This window comes from Scylla paramamosain, chromosome 20 (genome assembly GCF_035594125.1).
Source record: "Scylla paramamosain isolate STU-SP2022 chromosome 20, ASM3559412v1, whole genome shotgun sequence".
Classification (NCBI taxonomy): Eukaryota; Metazoa; Arthropoda; class Malacostraca; order Decapoda; family Portunidae; genus Scylla; species Scylla paramamosain.
In genome coordinates, this window is record NC_087170.1 from 20,524,802 (window position 1) to 20,543,840 (window position 19,039).

Below are 19,039 nucleotides of genomic sequence, written 5' to 3' on the forward strand. Positions count from 1 at the left end.
AGCCTAGCATGTCCCGGGAAGCCACCAGGAGCCAGACAGGCTGCTACCGCTGCTGCACCATCCACTTCTTGCCAGCACTCACACAAGGCCACAGGAGATCAGCGGGGCCTAAGAGTCAGGTCACATTTGCCAAGTAAAGCTGTTTTGTGGATTGTGAACCATCCACAGAACAAACACATTACAAGGGATATACTCTTACTTGAGTGTGTGTGTGTGTGTGTGTGTGTGTGTTACAGACTTTACCAACGGAGAGTAGAAAAGAGAGTACAGGCAGGCTGTGTTATACGGTATGATGAACGAGTCGCCATTTGAAGGAACGGTAAGGACAGTAATGAAATTCATAATGAATGTCGTGTGTGTAAAGTAATTATCCAACTCATGAATGAGGTATTACTTCATTAACATAATACTGTTGGAGAGGGCTTCCGCCTCCACAGTACACGAGGCACAGTGCTGCAGGCGGCGAGGCAACGGAACGTCACCGAGGACGACGAGGTAATTATCAGACACACTGACGGGATGGCAACCTTAAAAAAAAAAAAAAAAAAAAACTGAAAGCCCTAAAATTCTCACAACTTTTGTATCTCACTCCCAAATAAAAGTGTTATGTATGAAAACCCTCCACCTTCGTATACAGAGTAAAAAGCATGAACACTTTATTGAGGAAGGCCACTCTGTACCAACGTAAATGTCTTTGATGAATAATGGAGAAATGTTGGGTAGGTAGAAGTAAATGCCGGACGCTGGAAAAGTGTAATTTGTGAAGACAGTGGTCGTCAGCAGCGAGAAGACCAGCACACGGCCTAGCAAGATTAATGGTACGAAGAAATGAGTGTGTCCTTGTGTTTGTGTGTGTGGAGAGAGAGAGAGAGAGAGAGAGAGAGAGAGAGAGAGAGAGAGAGAGAGAGAGAGAGAGAGAGAGAGAGAGAGAGAGAGAGAGAGAGAGAGAGAGAGGTGGGGAGGGATGGGAAAGGGAAGTAGATAACTACAAATTCGTAGAGACAAACACAAGATAAGGATAAATAGACAGTGGTACACACACACACACACACACACACACACACACACACACACACATACACACATCTAGTCAATAAGATACGGTTATCAGGAGATGAAATAATTATAATAGGTAAGTCCCATCGTGCTTCATTCAGAGTCACACAGACATCAGTGACACCACGAGAGAGGAAGGAAAGCAGGGAAGGGCAGGGAAGGGAAGGGCAGGGAAGGGAAGGGAAGGGAAGGTGAGGCGAGGCAGGTGACTATGGGGAGTAAATGAGGGCCATCCAACTACCATTCAAAGTGCTCGATAAAAAACATCAAACTTTAAAGGAAAAATGTGTCAACTCTCTCTCTCTCTCTCTCTCTCTCTCTCTCTCTCTCTCTCTCTCTCTCTCTCTCTCTCTCTCTCTCTCTCTCCAAATTGTGTTATTTTCTTATCATGAGTGAAGGTGGCGAGGACGTGAAAGCCTTGTTAATATTCCACCCTCCCTAAAAAATACTTCGCCTCCTTCCTATCCTTCCTTACTCTCCTTCATCCTTTGCACCTTCCACTTTCCCCATTCCCCTCCCCAGTCTCCCTTCCCCCATCCCCACTTCCCTATCTCCTCCACGGCTCCCCCCTCCCCTGTCTTCCCACGAACACCTGGTTAATTACTCACCCGCAAGACGCGTTGATTAACTTTTACCAAAATGGAGAAGACAGAACTTATTTAAGCTGATCGATTTTAGGGGAAATTAATTATAATTTCGTGTGTTGTGTTTTCCGCGGTAATTACGGGCAAACCAGGCTGTGTGAGGAGAGAGAGAGAGAGAGAGAGAGAGAGAGAGAGAGAGAGAGAGAGAGAGAGAGAGAGAGAGAGAGAGAGAGAGAGAGTCGAGGGAGAACCAACAAAAACATACCACATTCCATTTTTTTCTTTAAACAAAACATGACATGACAAATCAAGAAAGAAAACTACACACACAACACGTGGCTGGGACTCACTGGCTTTCTGGGGAGATAAATGGTGTGTCTGTTTCTCTCTCTCTCTCTCTCTCTCTCTCTCTCTCTCTCTCTCTCTCTCTCTCTCTCTCTCTCTCTCTCTCTCTCTCTCTCTCTCTCTCTCTCTCTCTCTCTCCACAACACACACACACACACACACACACACACACACGTGCACTCGCCCTTGAAACTGTCGCGGGCAAACCAGTGCACAGAGCTGCAGGGAAGCCGCGATCTCAAAGTATTTTCACGTCAGGGATTGCAACACTTTTATATTGTGAGATCCAAACAGATTTTTCTACTGCAGGGCTGACGAACTTTTATTTCCGCAATATTCATTTTTATATAGGACTTTTCCATCGTTAGCCATGCATTCTTTTTAAAGCACATCTTTCATGGTCAGACTTGAATGCATTTCTTGCGTTTATATTCATTTTTTTTTTTTTGTGTGTGTATGTCAGTGTGTGTGTGTGTGTGTGTGTGTGTGTGTGTGTGTCATTATCAGATCACTGGTCCAGGTGTCCTCTCACGAATTATTCTGTTTAAATGTCACGAACTGAGCCGAGTACATTTAGTTACTTAATCTCTCTGGATGACTGTACCTCACACAGCCACCAGGAGGTACGCCGGAGTATTTACCTTTCTAGATTGGGAGCTTCGTAAAAACAACTACGCTCTTTGTGACACTGCTTCGATACTTGACGCACAATTAATTCAATTCACAGCCACTCATTTAATAACTGAACCTCAAACCAATTTCCCATGTGGAAGAAATAGCAGCCACTTCTGAAAATGAGACCCACGCAAACTTTCGATTCCACACTTGTTGATTGAGAGGAATGTGGTCCTTATTTCGTTTTCCAATACCAAAGAGTTAAAAAAATAAAAATAAAAATAACAGTTTGGTGTAGTAGAGAAGCCTGGATAGTGAGAGTGTCATAATATACAGTTAACGATTGGTGTGTGTGTGTGTGTGTGTGTGTGTGTGTGTGTGTGAACAAGATCTAATTGACCTTGTCTCAAATGCTAAAAGAAACAATTTAGATCCAATAATGATACAAGCAGATGGACTAAACTACACACACTGCAGTTGGACGGGCGCGCAGTGCAGTACGTGATAACAAAGTCATTTTAACTTTCAAACACAGGATACCGGTAATCGTGATCAGCGTCTGTATAGCTAGGATTAAGGCCAGAGCTTCAGTACCCACGGCGGGAGGGCTTATCGCCTTTCCATGTGAATCCCTTGGTTCATTCCTACTGTACGTACTGGAGCTGCTAATCTTTGATAGCTCATGACAGTATAATGGTTGTTACTTCACTGAATAATGGACGGTTTTACTATACAAAATAAAACTAAAGGTATTAAAATCATCAAGCACTGGACCACTTCCTTTGCTGTCAGTGATGTCTTCCTGAATGACGCCCTAAACTTGCATCAGAGCGTGTTACGAGTGTGAAGACTGAGGAGAACCCTGCCAATCAGAGGGTTAATGTGTCCTTTCTTCCAGGGTGATACATGCGCACGTATACGAGGAAGCGTGATTGATCCGTTGTTCGCTATTTTGTAACATAAATTTCGATAACGTAAATGTTCTAATCTGCCTCACATACTGGTGAAGGTAGAGACTTAAGACTCATACAGACGGAGGTGACCCTCGAGGTAATGCACAGTTTGGTGTCCCGTTCCCCCTCTGAGTAACTTAATGTTTTAGCTGAGCAGTCCCAAGCGACCAGGGGAGGGTGCAGTTCTAAGTCTGACTCTGCTACAATTAGTCCAGGCGACGGTGAGGTGGCTGACGCCAAGAACATTTCCTCGCTTTCTCAACTTGAGGCATTGTTGTGTATGTCAGTCGCTTCTGACAAGGCAACACATTGTCTTGGTTGCCACAGTTACCGGAGTCAGATGACGCCCTCAAAGACTACTACTTTATCGACCAGTCCCTCCCACTGCGGTAGATGAGTGTCAGCTGGTGAACAAGATTAGGTAATATAAAGCAGCGGATAGCAAGCTTAACCACAACGCGCACCAGCTGGCGATGCACCTCCTTACAGAATCACTTTCATCGACCAAGGCATCCACAAAGTCACCAAACTGAGGCGCACTGCCACAACAGCCACCTGCTATGGCCCTTGACTTTGAGATGTCTCTGAAGTCTGTGTAGCCTACACTTATACGTTATTCATTCTCTCTCTCTCTCTCTCTCTCTCTCTCTCTCTCTCTCTCTCTCTGGCACACCGTCCACCTGCACAAAGGGGCACCTGGAACACGTTAGCGGCGCCACTCGGCACTGGATTCATCACCAATAAATCCATCGACTAATTAGCGCCGGAGTTTCCGAGGCGTTCGATCTGTAATGCGAGCAGTGAGCGGCAGAGAAACGTTACGCGGAATCCCATCTGCTTCCAGTTAGGTTTCTTATTACATTTAACAAGAAAACCAGCGCCGTGTCGTTCAATATTTTCTTTTAATGTGGGAACAGACAGTCTTGGGTTCTTCCTCAAGTCGTGCAATCCCGGTAGCCTCACTGCGCCTTCACGCCTCGCATACCAGGGTGAGAGTTATATTCTGTGGTGGATGTAATCGTCCTTCCTTCTAATGTCGCAGAAAATGAAATGTGTAGACTGTAACTTGAGGTAAGACTAATTAACGATGTACTAGACACTTAATTATGCACGCGCCAGTTAAGCGTTACTTTACATCATACACCACAGGATGGAGACTTTCTGAAGCTATAATGGGTCACACATTTTTGTCGAGCCCTGACAACAGCCTCTGCCAGACTTTGGGTCCGGTCATGAGGTCATTATATGAAATACCCAATTAGGATTTTTCATAAGTATAAAACTGCCATGAAGCGTGATGGGTCTATAATGTAAGTACCTTCTGAGGCACGGCAAGTAATGGAAGAGCGACTGGGGCCGACTGACGGTAAGGGTAGGACTGACTGGCAGGGTGGGAGTGGCTAGCAGAGTAAGATTGACTGGGGAAGGGATGACTGGCAGGAGAGAGGGAGCGTGAGGGCGACTGGTATGAATGAAACACTGTAATAGTATTGATGTAAAAGAAAAAAAAGGAAAAAGAAAAATACTTCAAATCTTAACTGCAACAAAGGAAACGCGTATACGAGAAAAGCAAAAAAAAAAACAAAAAAAACAAGCGAGTGACATGTCAGCATCAATAGCACAACCAGAGGCTTAACACCACAGTCAGCTGTTGCTTGCATCACCAAACCTGGAGGAGATGATCCGATCAAAGCATCAACGGAAAGCCGGAGTGATGTAACAAAAAAAAACTCAGCACAGCGCAAATCCCAACCTATCTTTATCCTCTCTTAGGTAGCAGTGACTTGCCCGTGCACCACTGCGAGGCTGTCATCACCCTGCCCTTAGCAATAGTGATGTGAAAGCTTAATATCAACTGGAATCTGAACACCGACATCACAATTTTTTTACTTTCCTGTACAAAGGAGATCTGACAAGAGCAACAAAACATTGTAAAAAGTTCTGGTGAATCGTCGTTGTCCAGAAGCCAACGGCTATTGAGTCCACGGAAGATCAGGTTAGTTGAAGTCACAGGAAGGTGGAACCATAGACAAAGCTTAAACATTTTGAGTTTAGTTGTAAAATGAACGAAGGAATGAAATTGCAGCTTAATGATGAGGTGATGTTCCACAGATGATAAATTAGATCCAAGAAAACGAATATTTCAGAGACTAATATAAAGAATGCTGCAGGAAATACCAGGTGAGCGAGAGTCGTCACCGTCATGAGCGTGGAGTAACATGAAGGCTGGTGCATGAGCCGCCGTATTTATGAATTTTGACTTTCAGATTGTGTACATGTATAAAATGGAAGCATTGTAGCGTGAATGGTAAAGGATTTGCCTTTAGAGAACAGGCAACAAGTATTCTCTTGTCTTGCTGGAACACGGATAAAAAAAAAAAAAAAAATGGAACACGGGCAGAGTAAACACGAGGCTTGCAGCGCCACCTACCCTACACTAATGCATATACACAAGGAGCAATACTCACCTACGGCAGCGTGTGTCTAGCCGCCTACCCCTGTTGCATATTGAAGATATTAACCATAAATAAACAAGACATATCATCCAACAGCTGGTGTCTACATATCAAAAGCGGTTCACGCGTCTGAGCAAACACGAACCGGTGATTCTGAAACAGTATGCACATGACTCTTTCTGTCAAGAGATGTCAAGAGTTGCGCGAAGTGTCGAGGTGAGTGGTGGAGGAGGTGCAGGGGAGGGATGAGGACCCACCAGAGATGAATTATAGTCTTAAATCTTCATGTTTCTGACACTGACACTACGTGATATGCTCAAGAAAATTCACTATGATTACGACGCACATGCATTTACGTATACCAATGGTTAGTCAATACTCGTCCTTTATCTGACATATGAATTTAGTTACTTGTACAACTGCATTATCTGTCCAGCCTCCCCCTCTCACTTTTCAGCTCCCCTCCATGCCTCTGTACAACACGCCGGCATGAGTTGGACGAGATGAATGTAATATGGAAGCAGAAAAGGAGAATTATTTCATGGCGTTCTGCAGACGTGAAGTGTGGGGGCAATACAAGAGGAAAATAGCGCGGGACAGACTTGAGGCGGAAAATGTTGCTGAAACTAAATTATTTCAGCACTTCACATCAGACTATCTCATGTCATTCAAGAGTTACCGCAACTGTGCAGAGAGAGAGAGAGAGAGAGAGAGAGAGAGAGAGAGAGAGAGAGAGAGAGAGAGAGAGAGGGTCCTCCAAGCACTTTCCTTTTAGCGTGCATAACCCTCCCCTACTGTCATCGTGCCTTCAAAGCATGCACGGGCGGTACTGTCACCTCATATAGTACTGGAAACTAAAACATGCATTACCCAATCAAGCACTGGGGACTTGAATAGCTACTGCAGTATTCACCAATGAACAAGGAAGGCACTTTTGACGCGTAGGAAAGACACTAGGATTAGAAAAACCTTGGATATATATGCAACACTTAGAACACTGACAACTTGCTTACGTTCAGAAAACAACTCACGCGAGGAATGATGATGATGGTGGTGGTGGTGGTGGTGGTGATGATGAGAGGCGCTTCCCTTAATACTTCCTCGCCGCCCACCACTGAGGCATACGCAGGGCGCCTACATGCCAGGGAGCGGTGCCTGAATGGCGGTGCCGGGGCGGGAATGAGTTCAATTAAGAGCACAATGGTCAAAATATAAATCCCGAACCGGCAAACATGAATGCAAATTGATGAACTTTAATTCTCTTGGTGTTGCAAATTGGACGCGAGGTGTCTCTTCATACGCGCACGTGCACACTCACACTGACACACATATACACACACACACACACACGCTCACTATAAGCAGGGAGAACATGTGACCGTATTTCCCTCTTCCCAAAAAGACAATATGCTCCTGATGATGCGAATTCAGTGACATTTCTAACAAGGAATAATTCTAAACGATTAAACCTGATAGAGTTTGCCGCCCTCTCACAAACAGCAAGACAGAAATAACCAGCAATATCCTGAAGCCGCTTGCCTACGCTCTCGCTATTAACACACGAAGCGGAACATAAAAAGCAGTGTTAACAAGTATTATGCTAATGTTAAGATAAGGATGAAGTAAAGCTACGGTGCCGGAAAATTAAACTTCATCCTCATCATTCTTCCCAGATAAACAGCGGGCGGAGGCGCCTCGGAGTAATTAGCGGTATTTACACACGCAACCAACACACACATACGTTACAAGGCTTCACCAAATAAGGACACTAATGCCCTTAATTTTCTTCACTTAGCATTAAATTTCTATACGCAAATATTTAAATACGTAATTACGTGAAAGCAAAAATCAATAGAAGCAGGAGAGGAATGGCGTGGCGGATGTAATGGATCTCTGCGGCAAATGTTGAGGTTTTGTTGCAACATGCTGGCCCTTCCTTATGGTAGCTTTGAATGGGAAGCAAATGGGAGGGGAGTGTCGTTACTTCAATTACCCGCTGGCTATATTTTCAACGAGGTTTACAGAGACTCAATACACAACCTTCCCATTCTGAGCACATCGAACCAAGACTGATCAATGGATTCAAACCAAAATCTTTATGGCTTTCTTTCTTTTTCTTTCTTTTTCTTTTCTTTTTTTCCATGTTGCCCCGCTCAAACATAACTCGGTAAACAAGACACACATTCGTGAAGTGGTTGAAGTGGCGTTCACACAATGCAGCCACAGTACCAGTCCTCCATTCAGCTCCATTCAGCGCTCGGAGCAGTCAATAATTTCACACATTGTCATTCCGGTAATATCGTACAATTCTGCGTAGGTGAGTCATTAATTTTGTGACGCGGAATGATATTTTGAGGTGCATCGGCCTCCACACCGAGCAGCACATAACATTTTGCTGCTGGCGGTAAGAGTGTGATTAAAATAGTTTCAATAATTAAAATCATAAAAGCTCTCCGGTAATGAAGTTTCCGTCTCACCTTGAGTGGCGATTCATACAACCACATGACTCTTTGACGCTTGATATGAGGGGAAAATAAATTACCTGAAAATATTATATAATTGATGTTCAAAGCACTTAGTTCTGCGAGTCAATGCAGCGGAAACAGAATTATTTCTCTTTTATCCAGGACGGCGAATGTTAGCCTGGATCCAGCACGGCGGCTCTCATGCATGTCAAAGGGAGAGGAGCGGAGGGGTGAGCCGCGTGGGGCCGCCGGGCATACTGCTCACGACCATAAAGGAATTTCACCCACCGCAGCAAGGCTCGCTTCTTCACGGATCAGAAAGCCACCAGTGGTCAAAATAAGGTCAGCGAACCTCCACCAGTGTTCTAAATGACACACAACACACGCGCCCTTTTTATGAGCTCATGTTTCAGGCAAGACATCCGCTGCGAGCCGTCACGTCTTGGCGGGGAGCGCTTCCTACACTCATCCATCACATCCTATTTCATTATTACCCAGTGATAAATTACATGTGCAATAAAGAAGCCAGAATGTATATTGCCTGCTGAATGTGGATTAGTCATTGTGAGAAACTGTCGCCGAGGCCCAGACAGGCGAGGCTGGCCGGCCATTCCACCCGCCACCAGGAAGACTTATTTTCATTGTATAGTCTCCCGTGGCCTGTTCTGCTTCCTGTTCTTGCTCTGCCCTGGATATGTGGCACCACGGCGACAAAGTTCTTGAGGTGTAATTTCTACCTTGGTCCCCTGCCTAGCATATCTGAGATGGAGTCTTTCAGCCCGCGAGTCACCGCTAAAAGCATCAATTACTTGTGTGTGGGGAGCAGGTGCAGGTGGAGAGCACCTCGGCGGCAGGTGAGCTTGTGTCGCCGTTAGTGGAAGACTTTAGAACAATCGAACCAAGTGCATTTTACACCTGAGCCACCTGCTTGCGGCACACTGGCGCGCTCCTCCCTGCCACCGATACTTCATTATTAAGTGTCGCCTCATACACTGGAGTTTCTGCTTCATTCACCAATAACGGTGATCCATCCTGCAATGCCATAACCGTTTTCCTCCTGAGCGGCCCGGCCTTCCCTCGCAGCCTCAGATGGAGAGAATGTTGACTTAACACTACAGAACGCTTCACATGCCGCTGGAGGCTCGAATGAAACCTTGAGCGGCTGACTCAGAGTTTTAGGGGACAAGGGGGTGGAGGGGAGGCAGCGGTACTGGTACTCGCTTGCTGGTGTAGGATAAAATTATGGATAAAGTTAACTAAATATATGATATTATGGGTGAAGTTAGTTTACATAAATAGACTTATAGTTTGTCAATTTACGGGGATTAATTTATGATGAGTTGGACGACGGGGATAAAGCTTTAGTATTAAATGAAATAAACCACATGTTGAACTGATCTTAGCGGACAAAGTTAAAAGCAACGACTGAACTTTGGCATTATGCGGCAATGCATCACTGATAATCGAGGTAATGATAATTTTAGTAGCCAGAACAACAAAAAATAGCAACAGCAATGTCAACAACAAAAAACAATGATAATAATAACAACAATAATAATCATAATAACAATAATAATAATGATAATAATAAAGACAAATAAAACAAGGGAAAAGCCACTGAGTACAGGAGGAAAAGATCACGCCCGCCCGGGAGTGTGCCGCAGACATGTCTTGGAGGGAAAGGTGTGGACGTGTGGGGAAATTTACCGCACGAGTGTTTAATACGTGGGGTGTTAGTGGCGGCGCCTCAGCCTCGCCTCGCCTCACCATCGCGAAGGAGCCGGGAAAGCTTGATAATAGAGCCTAGCTTAGAGGGATTAGGAAGGAGGCGCGGGAGGCAAGCGTGATGGAGGCAGGAGGAATTCTGGGAGGCAAGATGGAAGGACGGTGGTGGACCAGGGGGTGGGGGGATGGAGAGTTATGGTGGGAGAAGGAAGGATGGCGGGAGGTAGGAGCGGAGAAAAGGAATAAGGAAAGATGAGGAAATGATAGGGAACTTATGAGAAAAGGGGAGATAGAGGCAAAGAGGGTGAATAGCGTAGGTGGAGGTCAGGTTGTGGAGAAAAGAATATAAACACTGGACTCTGAAACTCAATGTGGAGAAAGGTATCAGAACTCTAAAATTATCCTAGTTTTGACGCACTTCTGCCGACTCGACTCAACCGGACACCCAACGGCTTCCATATTGACAATTTGCAAGGTTTCCATTTGCTACCCTCAGCCACGTTCACTCCGGGGCCGCAACAAGCAGCACGTTGCACAGGCACACTAAGTCCCCTCACAATGGCCCCTCATTAGACCACGGCCCCATTGAGGAGCTTGAGCAAACCTCACGTCGGGATTCATCCTCAATTAAATCGTGCTCATCGTCAGTCATAGTGAGACTCACTTGCTCTCTCCAGAAAGTGAATCAACAATGCACTCATGGATTGTAGCGAACAGCTTGGGGCTGGCTGACACGAGGCACTCACAGCCAGCTCAGCCCTTCCAAACATAACAAATCAAGAATACAGTGAGTGTACCTAGGTGGAGTTTACACCAAGTTTGACCGAAAATGAAAAAAAAAAAAAAAAAAAGATGATGCAACTCTTTTAATCTGAATTTGCTTCGCTTTATATTTCTTATAATCAAATAAGAAACACAACAGCATGTGTAATAACAATTAGTATTACCATGACTATAGATATTATAATGATCATCTTCATTATCACCATCACCTTTCCCTCAGGTGCCCACTGAAGGATAACAGTAATCTATAAGCCCTGTGCATACTGCTGGCAGGATTTTTCAAAAAATTGCTTCATCCGTGCATGCAGCGCACACAGAATGAGTTTTAAAGCCACAAGAAGAGAAATGCCTAAAGTTGGGGTAAAAACTAGGTGCCTCAGTCAAATGGACCACAGGTCCATTCAGCACGCCATTCAGACTCTCATTCCAGGCAGCCACACACGCTGTCGTTTTACTGCTGGACCCTGAGCAAGCACAGGGTCCAGTTTCAAGGGGAGATTCTCAGCCCCAGCCGCCGCCTCTCGTATCGTGGGAGGGATGGGATAAATTTGTCCGCTGCCAAGGCTGGGCTTGTAACGCGGACCTTGGCCACGCTGGTGGTCCTCGCTGTATTGGCTGGACACGGAGGAGAGCACCAGGCCGCCTCCTCACCACACTGGCGCACAATACAGCACACGGAATTACGTACAACCCTGAAGCCATTACCACGGCAGGTCGGCGCCCCTCGCCCACCGACCCTAAGGCTTAAAGTCTAATGCTCTACAGACTCAATAATCGGACCAACAAATTACTCCACGAAAATGAATTTAATTAAGCCACTACACTTTCCCAAACGTGATTGAGAACAAATTTGATTAGTGGCCAGTGCAGAGGCGAGCGGCGGAAAGATGAAGTGGGCGCCGCGCCAGACCAGCAGGAACCTCGGCCACCAAGTATTTCGCCTACGTGGTGTGGCATGGTGGTACACACACACACACACACACACACACTCTCTCTCTCTCTCTCTCTCTCTCTCTCTCTCTCTCTGCTACACTTACTAACAGCTAACAATAATAAACAAATAGCAATTTGATATCCTTTCAACTCCCAATATTGTTTTTCACATTTTTGAATGTTATCCATGAATTAATGTTGAGTAAAATGACAAATAACATAAATCGCGCGGGCATAACGGCACACTAGCTTAAATGAAATTGCCAGTTATGCATATGTGTGGTCTAAAAATAAAGTGTGGCCAGTTTATAGGCAATGAATTGGCTTGAGCTGAACACTCTTCTTTATCAGTGAGCGGCACTCCATGTTTACTGTTTCTCCGATACTCACCCAGGAGGCGGGCACACGTGTTACACTCGAGGCGCGCGAGTGCACACAACTCAGTGTCTTAATGCGGTCAGGCAGACAGAAAGACAGACACTGAGACAATCAAATCGGTAGGAAGACAGTTGGACGGGTGGAGACACCTGCCTACCTGCACTTCGCTCTTAATAAGGGGGCCAGTTGCCGGTCAGACAAACAGACAGACAGACAGATAGACAGACAAACAGACAGATAGATAGATAGATAGATAGATAGATAGATAGATAGATAGATAGTATGGAAAGACAGATAAATGACAAACAAATAAATAGACAAATATATGGACAAATAGATAAGCAAACACCATATGGAAGACTTGCGTTGGGAACGATTTTCTTTAAGGTATCAATAACGAAGCATAATAATGTTTTACTTAGTGTTATCATGCGTTGTACGACCACTTCTTCCTTTTTACAACAAGAGAAGGGCTGGCGGCTTGAAAGGAAAACAAATAAATAATGTATAATGACCGAAGAATAAATATTATTATCTGGGAAAACAGAAAAATTTGAAGAGCTGGAGAGACTGAAATAAATGCCGATGACGTTAATCGTACAATAGGCTATAACACAACAGGAAGTTGCCATGGTAACAGGCGGCTCGCATCACACAAATAACATCACTCAACAGTCAAGTACTCCTTCAGCTCTCTCCGATCACTGACCAGACGCGTTGAGTAATCTTCAACTCGTATCGCATTACAAACTGAACTTATGACGTAGGAACAATACTGGTTATGTTTCTGTGTGTGTGTGTGTGTGTATGTGTGTGTGTGTGTGTGTGTGTGTGTGTGTGTGTGTGTGTGTGTGTGTGTGTGTGTGTGTGTGTGTGTGTGTGTGTGTGTGTGTGTGTGTGTGTACGTAAATGTACATGTGTATACACACACACACACACACACACACACACACACACACACACACACACACACACACACACACACACATGAACACTGCAAATGCGTTAAGCGCTTGGTAATAATTTATTCAAGCAATCATTGACTACTGATAATTTTCATTTCATTCAACACTATTATCATTAATATTTTATATGCTAGACTATTATTATTTTTATTATTGTTATTATTATTATTATTGTTATTATTATTATTATTATTATTATTATTATTATTATTATTATTATTATTATTATTATTATTACTACTATTATTATTTTATTATTTATTGTTATTATTATTATTATTATTATTATTATTATTATTATTATTATTATTATTATTATTAACATCATCATTATTAACACAAAATCTTTTTTTTATCATCATCATCATCATGACCATCATAGTCAGCAGCAGTAATGGCGACGTTTAGTTGTTCCAATTGCTTAAATCTAATACTTATATGAACTACTAATTTGATATGGATATGTAGTGTTATTCTAAGGCAGAGGTTCACGGGTGGTGAGGCAAGCAGATGACATTAGTGAGTGTGAGATAAAGAGGAGAAGGCGAAGAGGCAGGACAGTACACGAGGAACATGGAAAAAAACACTTACGGTGATGGTGCTGTAGGTGGGTGGGCGTGTTGCGGGGACGTTGGGCTGCGGCTCGCGTCTGCCTGTGGAGAGAAAAATAAAGCACATTGGGAGGGTAAGGGTACACCTGAGGCGCAGCTCTCTACACAAGCGGCGTGATTCAGCTCAGCGCGCTACTCACCGGCCTTCACCAGGATGAGGTCAGGATCCCGCTGACGAACGTCGAACCCGCCGTCATCGAAGGTCTTGGTGAGCGTCCCGGGGTCCTCGCATACCACCTTGGGTCTGGCGTGGGCGTGAGAGTGAGCGTGTGCACGGGCTAGTCTGCAGCGGATGATTAATACTGTCACTACAGAGCACAGCACCAGTGACAACCCCGCTGCCACAGCCACCACCACCACGGGCATCGCCCGCATCAGGCCAAGACCCACACCGAAGGACTCAGCGGCAGCGGCACTGGTGCGCTTCTCCGCCACGTCTATGGGAGTGTGGTGGGTGAGGCGCGTGGGCGTGGCGGCGCCTTGCGTGTTGGAGGCCACCACTGCCAGCTCGTACTCGGTGCCCGGGGCAAGACCCGTCACCGTGAAGAAGGGCTCGGCGCGCTGTCCGAGGGACGCCACCGTGGTGCCGCCTCGCCACACCTCCAGGGAGAAGGTCTGCGTCAGGCCGCCGCCCCAGCCTGGCTCACACACCACAACCACCTCCCCCGCGGCACTCGCGTTGTGCCAGGCGCTGCAGTTGTGAACAGGCTCCGGCACCGCTGCGGAAACAAGAACTCACTGCGACATCCGTCTGCTGCATGTCAGTTAGGAATATAGATCAGACAGAATTCCATTCCCACGTGTCCCGCCATATGACTCCACCGGCTGCCTCCCCGCACAGCCCAACTCACAGGCAGGCACCACCAGGTAGACGCAGGGCAGCTGCTGGGCCCCCACCTCGTTGTCCGCCCAGCATAGCAGCGTCCCGAAGTCGTGGTGTGTCTTGGGCGTGTAGGCCATGATGCTGCGGCTCCCCAGCTCACGGCTGCGATTCCTGGGAATGTTGACCATCTCGGTGGAGGTGTTGAACGCCCAGCGGAACGTGTGTACGGCGGGGTTGGAGTCCACCTGGCACGTCACGTTCACCTGCTGTCCCCGCGCGCCGCCATATGTCCATTGCTGCCTCGCCCCACACACCGGCCGGACTGTAACAAGACAGGTGAGTGCACACACACACACACACACACACACACACACACACACACACACACACACACACACACACACACACACACACACACACACAAACAAACAATCCCGGTGCTCACTTACACTTCACGTTGAGGTTGAGCGGCTTGGAGGTGGCGGTGCCTAACACATTAGAGGCAGCACAGTTGTACAGACCAGAGGAGTGGCGACCTACACGCTGCAGGACAAGACTCTGGTTGGTCAGGATCATGCCAGCGGACAGATTGTGGCGCAGGAGATCTCCCTGTGGCGATACCCGTAAGTTATTAGAGCACAACACACACACACACACACACACACACATACACACACACACACACACACACACACACACACACACACACACACACACACACACACTCTCTCTCTCTCTCTCTCTCTCTCTCTCTCTCTCTCTCTCTCTCTCTCTCTCTCTCTCTCTCTCTCTCTCTCTCTCTCACCTGCAGAAGCCACCGCAGGCCTTGGACAGGAGGGTTGGCACTTATGACACACTCGAAGTACACATCGTCCCCCTCCTTGATGTTACTCATGACGAGAGACTGGCCTGCCCGCAGCTCCACCCTGGGCGCGTCTGTGGGAAGGAGGGACCGAGCTAAAGAAGACAACAGCAGCGTGAAAAATGCTGAACAGTGGGGGTGTATTGATAGACAGAAAGAGAGAGAGAGAGAGAGAGAGAGAGAGAGAGAGAGAGAGTAGAGGGTATGTGTGAGTGGTGGGGGGTGAGTAAGCGGAGGCGAGACAAAGGAAGCGGGTAAACAGTGAGGAAGGCATAGGAAAAAAACAAGACAAAAAAACTTGATAAATGATGGGGAGGAGGAGAAGGAGGAGGAGGAGGAGGAGGAGGAGGAGGAGGAGGAGGAGGAGGAGGAGGAGGAGGTAGATTGACAGGTAGACACATAATCATTAAACACTAACGCAATACCAATATGCTAGATGATAAATACATCATCAAATGATTTAATAACACGCTGAAGAAAATTCATTAGAGAAAGTTAATTTGCCGACCATGACTCCGTAAGCTCCATTATTAATTTTTCGAACCTTATCTCCTCTGTGTACGTAAGAATATAATATACTTCACTCTCATCCATTAATCTATGTCTATTGCTGCACCACTATCCTTGCAGCAGTATGTACATAATATAAACAAGAACAGACGTGAATTGATGATTAGAATGAAGCATATCATATTCACATACACAAAGGATATAAGATCTGTATCGTTGCACAAATGTCTGTATCTCTCCTTGCGCAATCTATGTATGTATCTATCCTTGCATATAACAATTTGCATTTATCCTTGCCTCCGTCTGCATCGTTGCATTTGTTTTTCTCTGTCTTAAAACTTATCTTTATGTATTACTACACACTTCACCAGTTTTTGTCTGACCTCCTTCTATTTTGTCTTATTTTCATCCACCATTACACACCTTACCAGTCTTTACCTATCCTTGCACTAGTCAACATTTATCTATGTCTCCAAATTCCACAACTCAATATTTTCACCTCGAAAAACAAAGAGCGTGGTGAAGTGTAGGTGGCTGGACACACCTGCAAGGCTTCTGGGAACGACCTCGACATCCACAACAATAAATTAATCCTGGGCTGGCAGGGAACAAAAAATACTAATCCAGAAAGAAAAAAGAATACTGAGAACCGATTCGCGTCCAATGGCAACCCAAAGAACATATAAGAGGACAGGACGAGGCGCACCTGTGGAGGGAGGCAAGGATCTCACGAGGACGAGAACGAGTAAGGAGAAAAAACGAGGACAGGGATAAGTACGACCGAGGACAAGGAGACAAAATGAGAACAAGGCCAGGGATGAACATAAGAACGGTGAGTAAGGAGAGAGAAAGAAAAAAAAGGAGAATGGTAAGACCGAAGGCAAGGAGACAGGATGAGGATGGGATTAAGGATGAGGATAAGAAAGAAGAAATAGGTGAAGAGCTAAAAAAAAAAAAAAAAAATGAGAATAAGGGTAAAATTCAGGAGACAAAATGAAAAGAAGGCTACGGATGAAGACGAGGACAAGAAGAAAATACAAAAGGAAAGAACAAGACATCAGATGAAAAAATACTTCTCGGAGGAGGAAGACGAGAAAATATGACTACAAGAATGCAGAAAAAGAAGGGAAAAGGATTCAAAGGAGAAAGAAGAACTGCGATTTAAAAAAAAAAAATACATGGAGAAGAGGAAGAGAAGAAAAACGAAGAGACAAGAAGGTAGATAGAGAAAGAACGGGAAGAGAAAGAGTGAAAAGAAAATTTAAGAGGAGATAAAGAGGGATAAGTATGACGGTAAAGGAATTTGATAAGAAGGATGAAGAAGAAAGAAATGAATAAAATGATGACATAATAAGGTAAATGAAGGAGTAACAGGGAAAATAATGGTGACGAAATACATAAGTAAGTTGACAAGAACGGTAAGGGGGAGGGGGGAGAAAAGGAACACGATGATAAAAGTGAGGAAGAAGAGAAAAGCGGGAAAAGAGCAAGCGAAAAGGTACCCGGAAGAGAAACGACAAGAGAAATGGCTGGGAAAGAAAAGAATGAAGAAATGAATAAAGATGGAAAAGACAGGAGAGGCTGAAACGAGAAATATGATAAGGAAAAAGATAGATGCAGAAAGAGAGGACTCCAAAAAAGATAGGTGGCGGGAGAACAGGAGGACAAAGGATGAGAAAGAGTAAAAAGGAACGGAGAAGTATAAATAAGAGGAAAAAAAAGACTGAAAAAAACAATAGCAAGGAAGAATGGAGATGAGGGAAGAGAGAACCCAAAAAGATAGATGGAAGTATAACAGGAAGAGCACGACTAAGAAGAATAAGAGGAATAATGAAATGAAGAAAGATTAAGAAGACGAGAGGAACTGAAACAACGACAATAATAAAGAAAAACGGACGAGAGAAGAAACAAAGAACCAAAAATGAGAGAAGCGGAGAGAACAGGAAGAAAAAGAAGAACAGCAGCAAGAAGGAGGAGAAGTAAAAGAAAGGTGAACATTACTCACAGTATACGGTGAGAGTGACCGTGTCCTCCAGGGTGCGCGAGGGCAGCTGTGTGTTCTGGGCTCTGCAGGTCAGCTTGGCGCCGTCATGCAGTCTACTCGGGGTGAAGGCAAGCGTGGAGCGAGTCACCGTCCCCTCCAGCAGCTTCAAGGCAACACAGGGAAATTCAGACCACCCAAGTGAGTGACAGCAAGAGAAAAAGAAAGCTAAAAAATCCTCACCGAAAAAAAGTGTACCAGAATTTAAAAACATCTGGTAGTATATTGCGTATTTTCTTCTTTAACCTGAGTTGAGTCAGGCAAGCACGTCCACCGTGCATTGTATTCACCGCGACCGGTAGGTACGTACACACACACACACACACACACACACACACACACACACACACACACACACACACACACACACACACACACACACACACACGTCTGAAAATAAAGAAACACTTTGAGAAAGAGAGAGAGAGAGAGAGAGAGAGAGAGAGAGAGAGAGAGAGAGAGAGAGAGAGAGAGAGAGAGAGAGAGAGAGAGAGAGAGAGAGAGAGAGAGAGAGAGAGAGTAGAGTATATTATATATATATATATATATATATATATATATATATATATATATATATATATATATATATATATATATATATATATATATATATATATATATATATATATATATCGACAGAATATTACATATTTAATAATTCAATGTAACTTTTCTCAATAATCAGAGAAAGCTGAGTGACTGACTGATCCCAGTCAAAAACAAAACGTCATAAGTACTGTTTTTAATTTTGTTTGCTTTTAAAGGTTACCATTATTATAAATAGATATTGAAGTAATAGTAGAACTGTAGTAGTAGTAGTAGTAGTAGTAGGTAGTAGTAGTAGTAGTGGTAGGAGTAGTTGTAGTAGAAGTAGTAGTAGCAGCAGCAGCAGCACCACCAGCAACACCAGCAGCAGCAGTAGTAGTAGTAGTAG

The 19,039-nt window shown here is 44.9% G+C and overlaps 1 protein-coding gene across 9 annotated transcripts in view; it reads right to left on the reverse strand.

The window, feature by feature from the left end:
- The window catches only part of LOC135110595 (nephrin-like), a 208,606-nt gene that overhangs the window by 5,084 nt on the left and 184,483 nt on the right, over positions 1–19,039 (reverse strand). For 3 of the 9 annotated variants that reach the window (XM_064023079.1, XM_064023077.1, XM_064023078.1), the window contains 6 exons: positions 18,070–18,211; positions 15,498–15,628; positions 15,142–15,301; positions 14,721–15,014; positions 14,010–14,588; positions 13,850–13,911 (listed from right to left, as the gene is read on the reverse strand). In XM_064023079.1, coding sequence (XP_063879149.1) covers positions 13,850–13,911; positions 14,010–14,588; positions 14,721–15,014; positions 15,142–15,301; positions 15,498–15,628; positions 18,070–18,211 — 1,368 coding nt within the window. Of the gene's footprint in view, positions 1–7,040; positions 7,165–13,849; positions 13,912–14,009; positions 14,589–14,720; positions 15,015–15,141; positions 15,302–15,497; positions 15,629–18,069; positions 18,212–19,039 lie in introns of all 9 variants that reach the window. The other 6 variants (XR_010273327.1, XR_010273328.1, XM_064023080.1 and 3 more) reach the window with 3 other exon arrangements.